Source organism: Scardinius erythrophthalmus, assembly GCF_964197995.2.
Source record: "Scardinius erythrophthalmus genome assembly, chromosome: 11".
Lineage (NCBI taxonomy): Eukaryota > Metazoa > Chordata > Actinopteri > Cypriniformes > Leuciscidae > Scardinius > Scardinius erythrophthalmus.
This window is the reverse complement of record NC_138231.1, coordinates 26740926-26761557: the sequence shown is the minus strand read 5'-3', so window position 1 is coordinate 26761557 and position 20632 is coordinate 26740926. Positions and strand designations below refer to the sequence as shown.

Below are 20632 nucleotides of genomic sequence, written 5' to 3'. Positions count from 1 at the left end.
TGAAAATCCCAGTAACTGAGCAGATTGTGAAATACTCAGACCAGCCCGTCTGGCACCAACAACCATGCCACGCTCAAAATTGCTTAAATCACCTTTCTTTCCGATTCTGCCATTCAGTTTGGAGTTCAGGAGATTGTCCTGACCAGGACCACACCCCTAAATGCATTGAAGCAACTGCCATGTGATTGGTTGATTAGATAATTGCATTAATGAGAAATTGAACAGGTTTTCCTAATAATCCTTTAGGTGAGTGTAAGTATATAAATGGCTGCTATTTTGCATAAGATTATTTGTAATTGCCAGAAAGAAAGAAAGAATGACAGAGAGGGCAGAGATAAGGTTAGGAATGAAAAGTCAGTAGGCCTATGTAGTTTCTTCATTCACTGTGACCTATACCTGCGCTGGATGGCCAATTTAACTTGTATTTTGTGTATTTTCAAAATACAAAATACTGTATTTGTATTTAAATCATTTTTTTTTTCACACAGTATTTTGTATTTGTATTTAAATACATTCCCATGTATTTATGCCCATCTCTGGCTTTCTGTCCCTCCATAGACAGCAACGTCATAACCACTTTCAAGGCCCAGAAAGTAAGTAAAGACATCATAAAAATAGTCCATGTGACTACCGTGGTTCAACCTTAATGTTATGAAGCGTCGAGAATACTTTTTGTGTGCAAAAAAATAAAAAATAACGATTTAATTTAACAATTTCTTCTCTCTCGTCAGTCTCTGACACTGCACACGTGAGCACTACGACGCAGGATCAAAAAGTATTATCGTCGCTTCATATCATTAAGGTTGAACCACTGTAGTCACATGGACTATTTTAACGATGTCTTTACTTCCTTTCTGGGCCTTGAAAGTGGTTATGACGTTGCTGCCGATTTCAATAAATATTCCTTAAATTGTGTTCTGATGATGAACGAAGGTCTTACGGATTGGGAACGACATGAGGGTGAAATAAGGCTTTAAATAAGCCTGATCAAATAATAAGTGGACCCCATGTTAACTTCTAAATTCTCACATTCCAGTATGGTATATCTCTAGGCTATGAAAATTGTGACAAAAGCATAGAGTTGTGGAGGCAAACAAAACATATCATGGTTACATCAATACTAAACTGAGCTCTAAGCTGATAACCATAAATTCTGTTTACCAAAATTAGGTCAGCATTAGATTCCGGTCACTTTGTCACTCCTTGATGGCTTGAAGGCTGACATTGAAATCAAGTCTGATGCCCCCCAGGGATCTATACTGGGCCCACTGCTCTTTAACATTTACACATTTCATCATGGACAGCTTTTAAAGTTCACTTGGCCTAAATTAAAATGTTCTATTCACTGTAAGATGTTTTAGTATCTTGTTCTAATCATTATTTATTAAAATCAAATAAACACAACAGACATTTGAATTGAACCGTAGCAAACAAGTTTAATTCACAATGACACATTTGACAGTAATATATCAAAAAAAAAAAACAACAAAAAACATTTCAGCTGGCATGGTACTTTTAAAATCCTCAGTGATACAAACACTTCATCTGCACTTTTACACTGAGCTCATCTTTCCTCTACAGACTTCATAGAAAGTCACTAAACTAATAATAGAGACTAGTACATTTCTGTTTTCACTAATTGCATATTTTTACCAAATGATAAAAATTGCAGATTTAAATAGTGTTGTGAAGTGTTGATATTCTGTTTTTCCCTCCCAATGAAGGCCACTGAGTAGATTGTGCAGCATCCCAAATGATATGCTCAACCCAAACCTACGTGCCTATTCCCTCTGTATTTCAGACAGCAACCCCCTTGTCTTTTGGTTTACAAAGTTGCTTGGTTTCTCAAAGCTTTTTGTATAACCACAATTTTATTTGGTCATGCACAGTTGCCAAATGAGTGCTTTAAACAAATCTGAGGACTTCCCTTCAATTTTATGACAGCACAGACAAAATATCAGTCCTCCTCTAGCAGTTCCACAACAAAAACAGCATTTTTTACAGCATTTCCACCATGTTTAGATTGACAGAACACAATAAACAAGGCATCAGCTTATATATATATAATATATATATATTAAAAAAATAAAAAACGATAAGAGAAGGTTGTCTAGTTCCTACACTGACTAGTTTCAGTGCTATTACACAGCAGTTTGAAATATAGGCATGGTGAAGTACGGTGGAAACATCTTCAGATCATCTAAATAGAGTGAAAGATTCAACAGCAATCTTTAAAAACACATCTAAAAATACTCTGGGTTAAAGCATAGATCATTTGTTTGAAAGAAGCAAAACTTTTCACTTTTTTTTTTTCCTCTAATATCATCAAATCTAAATCTTACAAAAAGCTCTTTGAAAAAAAAAAAAAAAAAAAAAAAAACCCTTAATTACATACAACTTAACTTAAATACATAAAATATTACATCTTTCACAAAATTGAAAAGTTGACTAAGAAACCAAAACAATATAAATTGTGAAATATAAAACAGAACAGATGGGTAAGAAAAAACAAACAAAAAAAACTGGTCCAGACATTTCTACTTGGTCCAGCAGTCGAATGGTAAAATTCCATGTTGTTGCATTACCTCCACAGGAAGGACACCAGTGTCTGGCGTCCTGTACGAAGACTAACTTTGGCACAGACACACCAATCAGACGATGCGGTAAACACACATGCAGAGGAGGCCATCCTTGCTCTCCAGCTTTTTTATATAGGCCTAGTCAGTATGTTGGTGTGGTGTATCAGAGCTGTGTGGTGTGTGTGTTGTCATGAATGAGTGCATTGGGTTCAGTTCTTCTCACAGCATGGTATATATATCAGTCAGCTGATCCAAAACACATTGGTACCCTTAACAGAACAAAATGTTCTCCATCTAACCTGCTGCTTGCTCACAAAGACGATTCCACCTCCTTAGTGATGATCACAACGGATTCCGGTCCGCTGGTGTCCTCCACAGACTCACTGATGATCTCCAGAGATGTAGCAGAAGCACTAGGTATCGTTGGGGTCTTGGAATCGCACAGTTTCTTTGGCTCTAATGCTCCGTCGGGAGGTTTCGCGGGATCAATGGCGCCACAGCAGAGCTTCGGGGCGCACTGTGTTCTGCAGGAGAGCTCGCAGAGCGAAGCGCGAGACTCGGAGTTCATCGTTACGAATTCCGGTTGAATGGTCGTGGCGTGGATGCCCTCATTATGGAAAAAGTCCTTGATCCGCTTGGCCACGTCCATGTAGGATGTGGGGTCCTGGCATTTGATGTGCGCCGTGGCGATGATGCGACTGCCCGCCAGCTGCCAGATGTGCAGCTCGTGCACCGCCAACACGCCGTCCAGTTCCCGCAGGCGAGAGTTGAGCTGATGCATGTCGATTTGCTTAGGGACGGTCTGTAGCAGGATGAGTGCAGACTCCTTCAGCAATGGGTACGTGGTGTAGAGGAGGATACCGACCATAATGATGCAGAGCGTGGGGTCGAGGTAGAGCACCCAGCAGGGTCCCGCGTAGGACACCGTTTCGTTAGTTCCCGCACTGCTAATATTGAGCGAGTGGCCTGCACAATACTGGCCGACGCAAGGGTTCTCGCAGACAGTGCCCTCCACGCATGGCGTCCATACAAATATGAAGATGATGGCATTGATCACCACAATGACAGAGCCAAGAGCGTCTCCCAGGACATGCAGGAAAACTCCCCGCATGTTGAGCTGGGACGCGGAGTCGTGTTCGTTCTCGAGCTCTTCGTATGGAGTGCTGCCGTTAATCTGCAAATCCACGTTGTCGCTATGACACATCTCTACGGAAGAGAAAGAAAGAAAGCAAGTGTGAACATTCAAGGAATTCTGCACTTAGGGCAAAACAGGAGTTTGGTAGGTTTTGTTTGAAAATACAGCAGTTACGCTTTATTCCATTTAACTGAACTTCCTGCAATTCCAACTTTTGCGGAATAAATTTGAGGAAGATGTGGCCGTTGACACCAACGCCTTTAATTTTATTGGCCTAACAGCATGCTGAAATAAAGTATAAAAGCACTGGAACGCATCACTGTTTACACTACTCGTTCGTTTGTGTTCACAGCATTCCAGACAACAGTGTTGGAGCAGTGTGGGGTGGAAGTGGAATGCAGTGTGGAGTTACAGGAGGGTTTTTTTCCTGGAGCAAGGAGCATTTTTTTTTAAATGCTGCATTTTCTCTCACTTTCTCTCTGTTTCTCTAACCAATATGCATGGAACAAGCGGAGAAATGAAAAACTGAATGTGTAGCTGGAGCAGTGAATTGGACCCCATCGACATTAATTAAATTGGTTTAAATGTTATTTTGTGTTCCATGGAAGAAAATTAACTGTACACACTTAAATGATATTGGTGAGTAACTGATGGCATAGCTTCCATTTTTGGATGAACTATCCTTTCAAGCAATATCACATTTTACTGAATATCAGCACAGATTAAAAAAAAACTGGTCAGGAGTATGTGAGTGGAGCAACGGTAGTTTCCCTTCCCAATTAATGTGTTCTGTAATCACCCTTTCATTATATGAACAAAAAGCAGTGTTCCATCGCAGAAAGTAAAGGCTCATTCAAGAATGAAAACTATAAAGATAACTATTAGCATCCACACCAATGCACAATGTTTTGTTTATAATAGGCATGCAGTGAACAAATCTGTCACACTAAATGCTTGAGCTCTTTAAAATTGTGTGGATTCCGATTGGCTGCCAATGTTGTTTTATCGTTTTACTCACAATTAAGTTATTTTTCGTTCTTCGTTTAGGGGTAAAAAGAAGTTCGAAATACCTTTGCAGTGGTAAACTGTGAGTTAACATCCCGACGCCATCCACGCTGCTGAGAGCGGCGTTAAGATTAATATGTAAATATGTGCTGCGTGCTTACCTCACAATAACAAAATAAACACATACAAAGAAAAAGATAACTGCAGTGAGAAAACAGCAGTTAAGGAAGCATGTGATCATAGCTATTCATAGCTGTCCACTCAAGTTACGTCAAGTTTATTAATATAGCACTTTATACAATATTGCTTTAAACCAAACAGCTTATGAACCAGAGAAGATTTCGACATCAAAGAAAGCGGAGCCCCAGAGCGCACCTAACTGTTATATAATCGCCACGGACCAATGGCAGTTTGAAGGCGTTTACTAGTGGTGGGGGAAAAAAAATCAATTCTGTTCAGTATCGCGATATTTAATTATACAATTATCTGTTTTACTTTCGGGTTTTCTCTGAGTTTCCTCTGATAATTTACATTTGCGTATTACATAATTTACCATTCGAAGCTAACTTTTCCGGGAAGTTCGCTTTGGCAAGTTGTTTCGAACTCCTGAAACGAACTCAAAATGAGCTTCGTTGTGGCCTGATTTTGTTCGAAATTACATCACACCAGTTCGTTCTTCAATTTTGCTTGAAATACAGTAGTCAACATTTGAAATGGATCAAAAAAGTTCATCAAAGTTCATGTATAACTTTGATGAAAGGTTTTGATCCACTTCAAATGTTGACTACTGTATATCGGGGCCGTTAGGCAGTGGTTCCCAACCCTGGACCTGACACAAACACATTTGAGGTCTTGGAGTCTTTACCAACAAGCCGATGAGTTGAATCAGGGGCCTATACCATGAAGCCGATTTACGTGGCTAGCCCGATATGTTTCAGTTAGTTTGCGGCAACCCTGGGTTTTAGGCACCATGAAAGTGGTTTGGCTTTAAGCAGTGTTCATCGCCATAGTAACTAACGCTCCACGGCTATCCTGGTCCGGGGCAGGTTCTCCTCCAGGTAAGAGTTTGCAAACCGAACTTGGACCAATCAGCTGTGAGCAAAGTGACATGTCTGATGCGATAAAGTCACTCCACCTGTTTCTACTCCAAATAAAGGTCACTACACAGCAAATAATTTTTAATTACAAAATCTTCTGGCTTTTAGTAATGCTTATTTATAATAATAATTTTGTATGATTTAGTTATTATTTTTATGTAATTATTAATCGATCACACATGCATAATTTTAGTTTATCAATTGTTATTACGCACAGCTTAAAGGAATAAATATATAAAAGGTAATATAAATATGCTTTAGAATCAATAGATAAAGCTATAAAACGACTACATGTGAGCTTAAATGTTCAATTCTCTCTATAAATTTATCAAATTTATAAACTAACTTCACAACTTTTACATGCACTGATATAGCAAGACTTTTTCTTTTAGTTGTGCTCTTTCATAGACAGCTATTTTCTTCTTGCAGTGTAAATTTGTTTAATAAATTCTTATAATATTTTTCAATCTCGTGATATTCTGCAGAAGAGAGAAGTGAATCTTGCTGCTTCTCTCTTGAGAAATGAATCTCAGTTTCACACTTTCTCAGCATGTGATTGGCTGAATTGACAAAGCCTGAGTTGACAGAGAAAGTTGATGATCAGCATCATGGTACTAGCAAAGCCTGGTTGGATTGGTTTTGTTTTGTCAACTCAAAACTAATCCTGTAACCCTGAGTTTGTTCAACTACCATCGTGGTACAGGCCCCAGGTGTGTCTGACTAGGGAGACGTCCAAAATGTGCAGTGCTGGGGCCCTGTGGGCACTCCAGGAGGCTTTAGTTCAGGACCTTCTGTTCATTAATATAACATATTTGCAGTGAGCTGATGATTCACCGAGGCCTGTGGGCGATGTAACCCATCTGTTCATCTCTCATCTGGGCTGTCTTAAACAAGCAAGCAGACATGGCCTTGGCTGAAATTCCTCCAAATAAGCAAAGTGACTGTTTCAACTTTGAAATAATTTGTTTTTCTTGAGGGAATCTGGTTCCAGTTCTGCTTATCTGATAAAAACAGATAAAAGCACAGAAAGAAAGTGTTTGCACATGATCTTTGGGAGTAAGCTGACAAACCATTCCATTGTTGTGAATCCATGGAAACAAGACATTTAACCTAATTATCCAAAAGCTCAAGATTGATTGTTGCCCACAAAAAAAGACTAATCATATAAATAAACAGAGAGTGATAAACAGTCAAGCAACAGAAAAAATAAAATTAAATAAAAAACACCTTCTAAGGCCTCCAAGACAATGGAGGGCTGTCGCTGGGTGTTTGTCTTCCCATGGTTTTGCGGTGTTCTGCACAGTTTGTCAGACCCCGTCTGCGGAATTTTCGGCCGATTGAGTGTGTTGAATTGGCATTGGTGAGAGATATCACTCTGATAGGCTGTTTAGAGTAACGAACCAGTGCACAAGGAAAACAGAAGTGAAATTTTTTCTGATTATGTCTCCTTTTTTTTTGCCTCCAAATCTTGCTTTCTTGACAAGAGGAAGACCGAGGACTGACAATGCCAGTGTCATTTGCAACTTATCAGACATATTTGAAGAAACAAATTTGTCTGTGGAGAGTGAGAAAATTGTGAAAACGGTAGCTGATGCTGCTTAAGGTTTCTTGTTTGTATATCCGCAGTCGTAATTCCAGTTTATCGTTTTGAATCACGAATGTTACAAGCATTCTGTAAAATCAGATAACTTTTTTCAAGTAACGAGTAAAGTAACATTACTTTTAAATTTACAACAAAATATCTGAGTTCTTTTTTCAAATAAGTAATGCAAGTTACTTAGGCCCTGTCCACACGAACACGGGTATTTTCAAAACTGCAGCTTTATCTATGCGGTTTGGCCATTCGTCCACACGCAAACGCAGTAGCCGGTCACTGAAACCAAACTTTTTTGAAAACTCCTGCCAGGGTGAAGATTTTTAGAAACTCCAGTTGCAGTGTTGTCATGTAGACTGTGAAACCAGATATTTTGGCTTGTGACGTCAGAACCAGAACCAGTAATAACCTTTTTACCAGGCTTCTGATTGGCCAACATGGCTTTACGGTATAGCCACCTGTTGGTTTGGCATGCTCTTGACAGCGCATCATAGCGTGTTTTTGCATTTTTTTTATGTGTACACAAATATTTTTTTAAACTGAGGAAAAACTCCTGTGTTATTGTGGACTAGGCCTTAGTTTTCCCATTTATTGACTGACCGCTCTCTCCTGTTCCCATGTTGAGAGATATGGTGAGTAAGATCAGAGGCGTTGTGTGAACAATGCTTATTGTAGTTCTAGACTAAACGTGAGCATTTACTCATCTCACTTGAACAAAAACAGATTCAGTATTCCTGAAAATGAATAAAAACAGTGAAATGCAAACCTGCAATAATTAAATGTGTTATATAGTGCAAATGTACTTTATGTATTTAACCTCACTTTATTAACCAATGACTTTGCTGCTGACCTGATATGATCCTATTTAATCATACTAATAAGCACAAATTTTAATTCTGTGATAAAATCACATCATCATCTCAGCTCCAGAGAAAAAATACAAACAAGTTTGGAAGGACATGAGGGCGAGTAAATACTGACAATTTCCGTTTTGGGGTGAGCTATTCATCAATAACATATTGGGTTTGTTGCTAGTGGTTACATGCCCAATGAGAAACAAAAGCCCTAACAAGAAAGTTTTGCACACGTTTAAAATAGAAATGTAAAAAAAAATCCTCTCATATCCGACTTTAATCCTAATAACATACTTGACCTCGTTTGTTTTGTATAAAGGGTATCCAGAACACTATATATCTAGGCTATACTATGAAGCAGTTTCAATGAGAACAAACCCGATTTAACTTACCAGCTATCCTCCGCTCCGGATTAATGCCATTCGGGCTGTTGTTGTGATTCCCGACCAGATTATTGGTCTCCTCCCCCGTGGACCGACTGTCCTCCAGCGTCTCACATCGACGGACCTTCCCGTTCTTGTGTTTTTTGTTTCCCCCGTGGCTGTGTCCGTGTCCCCCGTCGCCTCCGGCGTGGCCGTGAAAGAGACAGAGCCCGAGCAGGTTGATCAGCAGCCCCGCAGCACCCACCCCGATCACCACATCGGGTCTATCGATCTCATGGGGCTCCGTGAAGCGCTCGATGGCCTCCAGGATGATGGTGAAGCACAGCGCGGTGAGGAACACGGCGTTGACCAGCGCGCCCATCACCTCGGCCCGGATCCAGCCGAAGGTGTTCTTGTTGGTGGACTGGGTTTGCTCAGCGAAGCGCACCGCTACCAGCGCCACGACCAGCGCGATCACGTCCGACAGCATGTGGAAGGAGTCCGACAGCATCGCTAGAGAGGACGTGATCCGGCTCACCACCACCTCCACGATGAAGAAGCCGAAGGTGAGCAACAGCATGCATAGCAGGCGAAGCCGGTTCGGCGCGCAGGCCATGATTACACCGAGAGCAGAGCACAAAACAAAGCTTTAAACGAACACGGTCCTCTTTGGGTTTAATATCCCATAACTGAACTCGTTCCGACCGACAGACTGTAAGCAATGCGTTGTTCCGGGTGTAATGAGCGCTGGGGACCGGGGTTCGGTTCGGTTATACTGCCCGCCTTCTGTTGCTCGTCTGCAGACGGCTGAAACTTTGCACCCGGACCGGCGAACTTTCCACACGGAACACGCTCAGCGACATGCTACGCCCACACTCGCCTGCTATTGGCTGAGAGCACGGGGTCGAGGAAACTTTAAAGGGACAGTTCACCCCAAAAAAATGACAATTCTGTTATTTACTCACCATCAAGTTGTACCAAACCTGTACGAGTTTCTTTCTTTTGGTGAACGAACACACACACAAAAATATATTTTGAAGAATCTTGGTAATCAGACAGCTGACGGTAGCCGCTGAATTCCATGGTATTTTTTTTCCTACTATGGAAATCAATGGCTACCATCAACTGTTTGGTTCCCAACATACTTTAAAAGATATTATTTTGTGTTCAAAAGAAGAAAGAAAGTCATACATGGTTGGAACAACATGATGGTGAGTAAATTAATTTGTTTGGTTTATATAACATTTATATATGGTGAATAACATTTTTGGGTGAACTATCCCTTTAATTCTTCTCAGGAAAGACGCAGAAACACACTACTAAATTAAAGGTATAGCGGAGGATTTTCTTTTTCCGGGTGGGTAGTGTAAACTATTGGTCCACCTAAGTGTCAATCATTCTGGTGATATGTAACGTAAGGCCGTCGTACGTGCTCGTCCCTTAGTTTTCGCTTTCTGCGCATGCGCACTTTCAGGTGTTTATGTGTGGTGGTGAGCTAGAGTTACGGTTTAAGCCATTCATTGAAGCTCGTCGTTTCACCGGGTCCTTTGAAAATGTCTGAGGGTCGCAAGAGAAAAAGTTTGTACGAACTGTATGAGAAGAAGAGAAAGGCCTCAGAAGAGAGAAACAAGATCAGAGTGTTTTTGGGAGATTGTTTCACACGATGGCGTGCGCTGAAAACACAGGTTGGGCTTCCCACTGATGCCTCAGTCGCGAAGTTTCTACTCGACAGGTAAAGTTTGGCATGCTATTTGGTGAAAAAGTGCAAATCTTCTTTTGGAAAGTAATCTTGTATGAGTGATGCCGACAGCAACTTGTAAACAGAGCGTGCACGAGGAGAACCTCGCACACGTTTAATAGGCGTTCCTTCTCGGGAGCATGTAGTGTGTTGCGCATGTGCATTTTTTCAAAAAGTGGAGAGGGCGGTTCTTATCTAAAATTCGGAAAGATCCTCCGCTATAGAGAGCCTAAGTCCCGCCCCGCCGCTTCCGGCTCATGGGACCTTAGTTCGGAAAAAATATGTATGGAAGTCAATGGCGAGAGATAACTTATCTTTTTATTCCGTCTGAACTGTGCCCTGAACAACACATATGATGTTTGTCAATTTAAAAGGTAATTATGAAAGTCAAGAAAGTCGCAGTTTGTCATAAAACAGAAGAGTAACGTTTAGTTTTATGTGAAAATCGCTCAATGAACTACATCTCTCGTCTCGCACTATGTACGTCACAAGATCCGTTGCTCGTATGTGTGTATTCTGGCTCAAAACACTCAGGCATGACGGCGTAACGTTACGATTATAATGTAAGACTATAGAAAAAATGACAGACGTTAGCTTCAGTAAAGTTAGCTTCATATTATATAGAGAGCCTCTATATAGCTCTATGGAGAGCCTAAGTCCCTCCCCTTCCGGTCGACCACCATGGGACCTTATTTCGGAAAAATATTGTATGGTAGTCAATGGCGAGAGACAACAAATATTTTGATCTCGTTTGAATTGTGCCCTGATTTACACATATGATGTTTGTCAATTTAAAAGATACATTTTAAAGTCAAGAAAGTCGCAGCTTGATGTAAAACTGCTGAGGTATAAGACTGTGAAAATACGTAATTAGAAAGACTACAAACCCAGAAGGCGCACATGCGACGTCATACCTTTTCTCTCAATGAATGAAGCTAACTTTACTGAAGCTAACGTCTGTCATTTTTTCTATAGTCTTACATTATAATCGTAACGTTACGCCGTCATGCCTGAGTGTTTTGAGCCAGAATACACACATACGAGCAACGGATCTTGTGACGTACATAGTGCGAGACGAGAGATGTAGTTCATTGAGCGATTTTCACATAAAACTAAACGTTACTCTTCTATTTTATGACAAACTGCGACTTTCTTGACTTTCATAATTACCTTTTAAATTGACAAACATCATATGTGTTGTTCAGGGCACAGTTCAGACGGAATAAAAAGATAAGTTATCTCTCGCCATTGACTTCCATACATATTTTTTCCGAACTAAGGTCCCATGAGCCGGAAGCGGCGGGGCGGGACTTAGGCTCTCTATTGAGAATGAGGACATGCGTCACGGTAGCTTGCTGTCACGTGACGAATTGAGCCCACCCACCATTTTGGGAGGATACGCTATCGATTGCTAGGGGCAACAGTGTAAGAGCGATACAGAGACGGATACAAATTGTAACGGATATACGGATAGAAATTACGAGAAAATTAAGAAGGAATGGATAAGAATGTGGCAAAAGAAAAGGGTCCTTACAGGGAGAAACTTACTACCAATGTCAAACAGAGGTATTTAGATAAGCTGGCTGATATTAAAAACGTCGACTCATACGAGCTGCCTGCAGCTGAATGGAACAGAGACCTAGACTCTTTACCACTTTGCACTTATATGGAAATAGCTAATTACTTGGTTTTTGGCATCAGCTATAACGAAAAAACTGTAACAAATGGTTCCTACGGTTTCCACGACAATCGTGTGAGACACTGGAGTAGATTTTTTACACAGCAGTGTTTTCCAGGCATTCTAAAATAGTGCGACAACTCTACTACCAATACAAACAATGCACGGTGCTGCCGCGGGTATCCTCCCAAAATGTCGGAAAGGGGAGGAGACGCGGTCTCTGGGGGCGGGGCGCTGTGTCGTGACGACATCTCCTCATTCTCAATACCTTTAAGCATATCCCTTACCTTATCAGAATGCCTTTCATCATTTTGGAACCCAAAACAATTTTGACAAATAAAAACAAAACTGCTAATATTTTCACTTCTTTATTCTAAAGAAACAGCCATTTCAAATAAAAACACCAAATGGTAAGAATACAACACATTATCATTTGATAAAAAAAAATCCAGTGTTATGCCCATTAAATTAAGTGTTGTCCACTGTACTGTACAAATGCTGCAGCAAATAAATAAAATCAGAAATCTTATTTCCTAATGTACACAATTAAAAAATAAAAAATAAAATATCCTCTTGACTTGATTGACCACACAAATGCACCACTTTCAGTAGTAAATTCTAGCGGATGCCCAGCATTTCTTTGGGCTTTGGTGGGTACACCTTTTCCTCTTCACCAAGAGCCTGGATGTGCATGTTTGCCCACTGGTGTCTCTTTACAAGACAATGTTCATTAGGTTTAGTGATCAGCTTGCTCTCAGGTCTGCCGTTCTCCTTGCCGTCTCCTGCAAAGTGAACCCTCTTCTTTCCCGGAGAGACGTTCTCTTCATTCTCTGTTAAAACAAAAAAAAAAGAAAAAGAAAAAAAGAATAACAATAAATAAATAAAAAATACAAACACACACACACACACAATGAAAAACACACACATGCATTAACAGAAAGCACTGAAATAAGAAAAAACAACATGCTCACTTGACTAAAAAGCATTAAATGATTTTACAAAATGGTTTTCTACCTGTGTCACTGGCACTGAGTAGAGACAACGCTCTCTGCTGGCGGATCAAATTATAGGCCTTCAACAAGCTCTCTGCTCTGTTAGAGACGAATTACAATGACATAATATCAGCAAAACATAGCATACGTGAACAAGTGTTCAATGGCTATAGCTAGTTATGCAGCCCACTACTAATGTTAGCTGCTAATATTTAATGCATTCACATGACCAGTTCGGCAAAGGTGGCAATATATTTACCTGGCCATCTTTTCATTTGATTGTTGTTCTCGAACACACAGCTCCTGTTCCCTTTCTGCAAAAAAAAAAGTGAAAGGTCAGACACCAAAAGCTCACTGAATGAAATGTCTTGCCCGGTAGTGTTATATAAAGAGTTAGTTCACCTAAAGTGAAAATGTCATCATCAGTTACTCACCCAAACCGACCAGACTTTTGTTCGGAATTTGTTCGCAAATTAATATATTTTTACTTAAACCTGAAAGATTTCTGTTTCTCCATTGAAAGTCCATGCAACCAAAACAATAGCTGATTTTCCACCGTCGGGCCGAACGGTTCTAAGAACGTTAAAGGAACGGTTCGACTTGAGCCTGGTATGGCACGGCACGATTACAAACCGTTCTTGGTTTCTAGCCAACATGTATTACCAATACTTTGTATTACATACCAAAGAGCTCAGTTATCAGCCCTACAGTGGAAAATGAACCCATATCCTTACAGCATGGCCTGGATCGGCACAGAATTGAACAGTTAAGCAAAGAGAACGGTTTGGTCCAATGGTGGAAAAGCAGCATTTGATGCTTCAGAATTTCATAAAGATTTTAAAAGGAATCCACATGAATCCAGTGGTTTAATCCTAGTCTTCTGAATAGACACGATCCATTTATAACACGCGTCAAACTACAAGCTCCAACATGCCTCCTTTGAAAGTTATCACTAGTAATCCTGAAGACCTTGGCTGTGTTTACACTTGGCATTATACATGTGACCTGTATCCAGGATGTTTTATTGGAAGCGGTTTACTCTTGTCTTCTCCATACCATTTTGCCACAAATATCTTCATTTTTGTTTTGAAGATTAACAAAAGTCTTATGGGTTTGGAACAACATTAGAGTGAATAAATGACAATTTTCATTTTTAAGCGAACTATCCCTTAACAAAGTAACAAACTGTTTGGGTTTCTGTTGTCACATGGGAAACGCCCTACCAATGACCATAATTTAACTAGAAAGCCTATTTACACCTGACCAACTGTGATTGGATTACCTGAGAAAGATGTTAGTTCCAGGTGTAAAGAGGCCAAAAGAAATCCAGAGTGGACTCACGCTCTAGTCGCTGCTCTCGCTCTTTGATGGCCTGTTCTCGCTCACGTAGGATCTGCTCCTTGAGCCGCAGCTCTGCCTGAAGCGACGGCTCCGGGGGTTTGGACTGCTCTGCGTCCACTGATCTGCCTCGCTGCTTCTCCTGAAGTCTCCTCTGCTCCTGGGCTACATAGCCTAAGATCAAGCCGTTCTGCAGGATGGACTCCACCGAGGGCCTCAGATAGTCCTAACAAAAGAGAACAGTTAAATCAGAATGTGCCAAACAGCATACAGGGCAATATAAATGGAAAAATCTAGTTAATAAGGCCATCCACACAGAATGCGTTTTTGGGTATAGAAACGAGAGATGCAGTAAAAAATAAATAAATAAATAAAACACAAGGTCAAGAGGCATGCTTTTATGTTTTGTCCGGCTGCATTGTTTCTGCTCCATACTTGAGTTTTTGCTATGTTTCACGGAACCAAGAGCTGTGTCCGAAACCACTCCCCATCCACTATATAGTGCACTATATCGGGTGTCAGCTATTTTGTAGTGGTGTCCGAATTCTGAGTGAACGACATCATTCCCTACATTCGTTCACTATTTTTACCCACAATCCTCTCTGAATATGAGTGTACATTCGACATACACTCGACGTACACTTGCTGAAGCACTATTTCCCACAATCTAATGCGGAGAGGACTGAGTTCGCATGAAACTATGGGAGCGAGCGAGTTTAAAACAGAGATTACAGCTTTTTTATTTCTACTTTAACATACATTTCATGCTAGTTTTAGGGGTTTTTTTTCTACCTTTTTTTATTAATCATTACCCGAAAAAAACGTTAAAATACTGAGACAATATTATATAGATGAATTTTAAAATTAAATGAAATTATATTAATAAGGTAAATTATATAAGTAATTTTTTATTATTAAAATATATTATTTAGGCATTAACTCAATTTAACGCGTTTTACTAACAGCCAGGTGTTTTAATAATGTGTGGCATTGTTGTTAATTCGTTAAACTGTAAGGAAGAGATGATAATTTGGTGGATGAAAAATATTCATTAATCATCTGTAGGTGCGTATTCATTCGAATGTAATCATAACGGTTGCCTGAGGGCGCTCAACAACCACGTCATCTGTTAGTGTGAGAGTTTCTAACAATTTCAATTGACAAAACTACAAAGCTGGCACGGAGGTATATAATTACAAAAATTATGATTGTTAATATTATTTTATAAAGTAAGTAACAAAGAAGTTTTGTCACTACGTGTGACGAAGCCGTTTCTGCGACAGCACCGACGCACAGTAAAACGAATTCACTCAGTTCATTTCATTCACTCCTTTTAACACCTCAGATGTAAAGTTATTCGCTGTCAAAGTGATGCCAAAATTAATGGGAGTCAATGGAAGGCTAACAACAGGTGATGGCTTGTTAGCCAATGGCGGCCCCCGGGGATGGTGCGCTTTCCGGGTGTTGGATTACCCCCCTGTAATTCACCCATACTTGCGCAAGCCGTGTGATGCTCCAGCTGTTAGTCGTTGCCTGTGTTGCATGTTTAGCATGTTTGTTAATTTGGGGGCGGGGCAATGAAGGGAGTGCTGTGTTTTTATTGGGTGTTGAGTTCAAATATCAACATGTTTCTCAGAAATCGCTAACTGCAGCTTTTAACGCATAGAAACTGTTTTCAGAACTGCTATTCATGGTTCAATCATTCAAATTATACATTCCTTCATTATTATTACCTAGTCACCCAACTGACCAATAGTTACAAAACAACTTCTTTCAGCCAATCACATTTCAGCAACTGTTCAGTCAGTTAACAATAATCCTTGGAATCCAAATTCACTTTGACTATATCTGACAAGTTATACTGAGAAAAAAATTACTATCTTGAGTGAGTTTACCTTCAAGTTCAGCATTTTTGAAAGGAGTGTGTTCAGATCCTCTGAGTATCGGTATGGGATTCTTCTAAACTTCCCTTCTCTGATTTTTCCGGCCAGCTCTGTTTGGTTGTATGCTGTAAATGGGGGACTTCAAAAAAAGAAAGAATATGACAAAAAGTTTCAAGATTCACAACTGCGTATAAAAACACAATCAGCCTGAAAATAACAGAGTACAGTGTAATCAGTAAAAATACGAGAGGGACAACAACACATGTATACTTACGATAAAGCACATAGTTCATAGAGTAAACATCCTAAAGACCATATGTCTGATTTTTCATTATAGGACATGCGATTAATTTGTTCCTGTGAATGCAAGAGGAAAATATTAATAAAACAGGAACAGCCCTGACAAAGAAATATTATGATGAAACTGTGGAACAAAATAATTACATGCCAAGACATGAACATTCACCAACAGAAACTTTAGGAGAACTTGTTTGGAAAAGTGTGGCTCAATCCAGGATTGGTTCCAAAAGCACAACATGCCATTGGTGTGTATAACAACATCTGCCAATAAATATGCACTTAAAGGGATAGTTCATCCAAAAATGAAAACTCTGTCATCATTTACTCGCCTTATATGAATTAGTTTCTTCTCAGAACATGACAGATATGGTGAGATATTTCCCCTCTATACCATGGAAGTCAGTTACCAACAATCTTCAACATATCTACCATGTTCCACAGAAGAACGTCATACTCTGTAAAAACTGATCTTTCGAAGTTAAAATAAAGATTATTGGCATACTCTTTACAAGAAAATACTACTTTGAAATTTCACATTTAATTCAATGTGTTACTTGTCATTTCTTTGCAATTAATTATTTGTGAAATTTACCAGCAATTTCTGAGTAAAGTAAAAATTTTGTCACTGTAGATTTTTGGAACAACATTAGGGTGAGTAAATGAATGCTGGCTGAACTATCGCTTTAAGTGTCTGCCGAACCCCATTTTCCCTCATCATAATCCCAGTGATTTTTAGTTGTCCTTATTTTTAACAGGAAATGATTTCAGTTTCATTTATACTGAACCAACTTGAACTGAATAAGCTACTTTTCAGCAGAATTTGAATTTCTCATATTGGCGTACAAGTACAAGAATATTCCTTGAGATTAAAGAACACTTACTGGCGACATGTAATATGGAGTTCCAACAAATGTTTTAGCAAAGCTTGTATCGTGGTTCAGTATCCGAGCTAAGCCAAAATCGCCAAGCTTTACATTCTGTTTGACATCCAGGAAGATATTTGCAGGTTTCAGGTCACGGTGCAGAACTGTACTGCTGCCATTACTTCGACTATGGCACTCTTTTAACGCCAGGGACAACTGTGCCATCACACGGAGGATGAATTCTTCTTCCAGGTATCGTCTGTAAAGAAAGAGTCAAAAAAAATAAAAAAATAAAACATTGCTGTAAATTAGCTTGATCAGCAAATTAACCATAGCTTGATTTTACCTCTCTTTGATGCATCGGTTGATGAGGCTGGCGAGATCTCCACCCTCACAGTACTCCATCACTATATATAACGTTGTGTTCGTCCGGTCTATAATTCTGTCGTAGTATCGGACGATATTTGGGTGCTTCAGCTCACGGAGCAAATTGACCTCTGACACCAGCATCTGTTTCTCTGCCTCGGCCATGGTGCCGTAGTCCAGCACCTTCCAAACTAGAACCTAATGAGATCAGGTAACAAGGTCCAGAATTAACTAGCTGGAAGAGACATCTGAAATCGCATACTTCCCTACTTGTATAGTAGGAGAAAAACAGTATGTGACAAAAGAAGCATGCCTAAATTCACAGTACTCATAAAAGAGTAAGCAAAAGTACCCGGATGACCTGCTATTTCCGGTGAGATTCTGAAGTGTGCATATGATGGACAGTTTACTATCCCATGAGGCAATGCGAGAGGATTTGTAACGCAACTGACGCTGGGAGGTCACATGGTAATGATAACGCAGCAAATGTAGTACATCTGGATAACATTTATACTAGCAGCTAAATATGGTATTACACCAAGATTGGGCTTGACATCAGAATAGAAATATGTATGATTCTGCTTTGCTTAAAATTCAGAATTATGTTAGAGACATACTATTGCACTATTCTCATGACAACATATATTTAATTAATAAACATACATTAATAAATAAATCTTATAAAAATTCAAAATTATATTTTTAATTTATTAATAATAATGAATAAACATGAGATATCAAATGTATGACCTTCTGGGATTACAATATTAAATCTGTATAAGCTTTGGGTGAACTATATATACCATATTGTTGCATTTGTGCTGTCAAATTATTCACATCTACCATAAAAGTTTGTAAATATATATACAATGCGATTTATTTTTTGACAGCACTAATTGCGATATATTGTGACCACAATATATAGTTACACACCAAACTTTACTAAAAAATATGAATTTAAATTATGAAATTATTTTCTTGTTTTAGCTAGTGCCTCAAAAATAATAGCAAACAAATGATTTTACACTTCTAACTAATATGATCTGATATTTAGTATTCTAAGGGAATTCATACATTAAGTGTTGCTTAAATAACCCAATCCTTTTTAAGGACTAACGATTTTCTGATATTGCTGATTTGGGCTCCTAAATTAACTTACGCACGTGTTTTAAAAGCGCACTACAAAAACACCAAACTGCTCATGCTATTCTTTATTCACCTTTCCATCTGATTTCCTCTTGACTTTCTGGCAATTGCCATAAGATCCACATCCTATGGTGAGCATCACCTCATAGTCTTCAGTTTTGGACGGCATCACAACACAACAGCCGCAGCAGGTCCAAACTTAAGACAAACACAGATGAGCTCGGTTATTTAGGTGCTAAATGTACTAACAAACAGAGCAAGATTCATTCAAACCGTTCACTTACCGTAATTCACTCACTGCTGTTGTCTTGTATAAATTTGCCTATGTTTTATTAGTTTTAGAAACGTTATCGTTTTTTGTTTGTGTTGAGAAACAAACAGACGAGAAACACGAAAGCTGATTTTCAAACGTGCGCACAAACTCTGGATTCTGATTGGCTGGACTTGATCACTGGCGGTGATCTCATTGGTCCGTATTGCACACAGCTTGCACGTTGCCAAGTGCTGAAGAACCGCGAGAACGCCCGGGAACAGCGGGAGGATATTTCTTAAAGGCACAGGGCGGCTTTTAACCAGAGTAGACTGAAGACACTAAACAGAATTTACAATTTTTAAAACGCAACTGTGATGTGTAGAAGCCAATTTACGCCAAACAAGAGAGAAACAATTTATTCTTTGGTAAATCTTAAACGACATAAAAGTCATAATTATGACATACTAGTATTGACACAAGGATGCAATTTATGACATATTAATGACATATGAAATGTCATTTTGAGATTAAAAAATGAAATTGACATTAAAAGTCAAAATTATGATGGTAAAGTCGAAATTATGACTCTGTAAATGATGTTTTTATGACAGAATTTCGACTTCATCCAATAACGATTACCTTTTTTGACCATGTTTTTGTTTATGTCACCATTACGATTTACAAAAGCATGATTTTTTTTTTTCTTGACTTCAAAAACATGGTTAGCATTTCATCCAACTTTATTAATTGGACAGATTTCTTGGAGTGTAGCCTATGGCAGCTTAAGATGTATCTGATCTAATCAAAAAATATACAAGACAGACTAAAATATTTTCTCAATAAAACACAATAATGGCATTTTTTAATAATTGAGTTTGACAACGAACACAACGGAAAGCATAGTAATAGTTCAAAACATAATAATACACCGGTTAGGTTGTGCCCCGTTCTCCCCTATCTTTTGACGAGTTTGATTTTCATTGTTTTATTCAACCAGGTTCAAGTTAGTACGTGATTTGCTTGATTTGAAAATAAAAAGAAAAGGCTAACGTTACTTCTGAGAAGCGTAGCGTCTGCAAACTGAGCTCTGCGCCCGTCACTGACTGTTCCTGCTGCACACTGACCGCCCCCCCGCCTGGTGGCAGCAGTGTGTGTGTGTGTGTGTGTGTTCAACGCGATGCTCGGTGGGTGTGGCAGGCGTGATTTTTTTTCCCAAACCACTTCAGCGGAAATCCCGCCCTGATTGCCCTACACCAATCACTGATCCCTAAACCTACCCGTCACAGATTGCCTACACCAAACACTGATCCCTAAACCTACCCGTCACTGTAACCTGAACCAATTAAATAGGCTGCAGGGCGGGATTTCCGCTGAAGTGGTTTGGGAAAAAAAATCACGCGTGTGGCAGGAGTGGACCGAAGACTTCCGAAGTTCACAATAAAGCCCCGT

The 20632-nt window shown here is 39.5% G+C and overlaps 2 protein-coding genes across 2 annotated transcripts; both read right to left on the bottom strand.

The window, feature by feature from the left end:
• Positions 1 to 2313: 2313 nt before the first annotated feature.
• Positions 2314 to 9449, bottom strand: slc30a1a (solute carrier family 30 member 1a). The gene is made up of 2 exons (XM_081379100.1): positions 8657 to 9449; positions 2314 to 3785 (listed from the first exon to the last, which is right to left on the bottom strand). The coding sequence occupies exons 1-2, from the start codon at positions 9240 to 9242 to the stop codon at positions 2890 to 2892; spliced, it is 1482 nt and encodes a 493-aa protein (XP_081235226.1). The 5' UTR covers positions 9243 to 9449; the 3' UTR covers positions 2314 to 2889.
• A 2943-nt stretch (positions 9450 to 12392) lies between these two features.
• Positions 12393 to 20304, bottom strand: nek2 (NIMA-related kinase 2). The gene is made up of 10 exons (XM_081379286.1): positions 19215 to 20304; positions 19004 to 19128; positions 17765 to 17982; positions 17437 to 17677; positions 16530 to 16612; positions 16268 to 16394; positions 14376 to 14598; positions 13294 to 13348; positions 13057 to 13133; positions 12393 to 12872 (listed from the first exon to the last, which is right to left on the bottom strand). The coding sequence occupies exons 2-10, from the start codon at positions 19097 to 19099 to the stop codon at positions 12661 to 12663; spliced, it is 1332 nt and encodes a 443-aa protein (XP_081235412.1). The 5' UTR covers positions 19100 to 19128; positions 19215 to 20304; the 3' UTR covers positions 12393 to 12660.
• Positions 20305 to 20632: the final 328 nt, after the last annotated feature.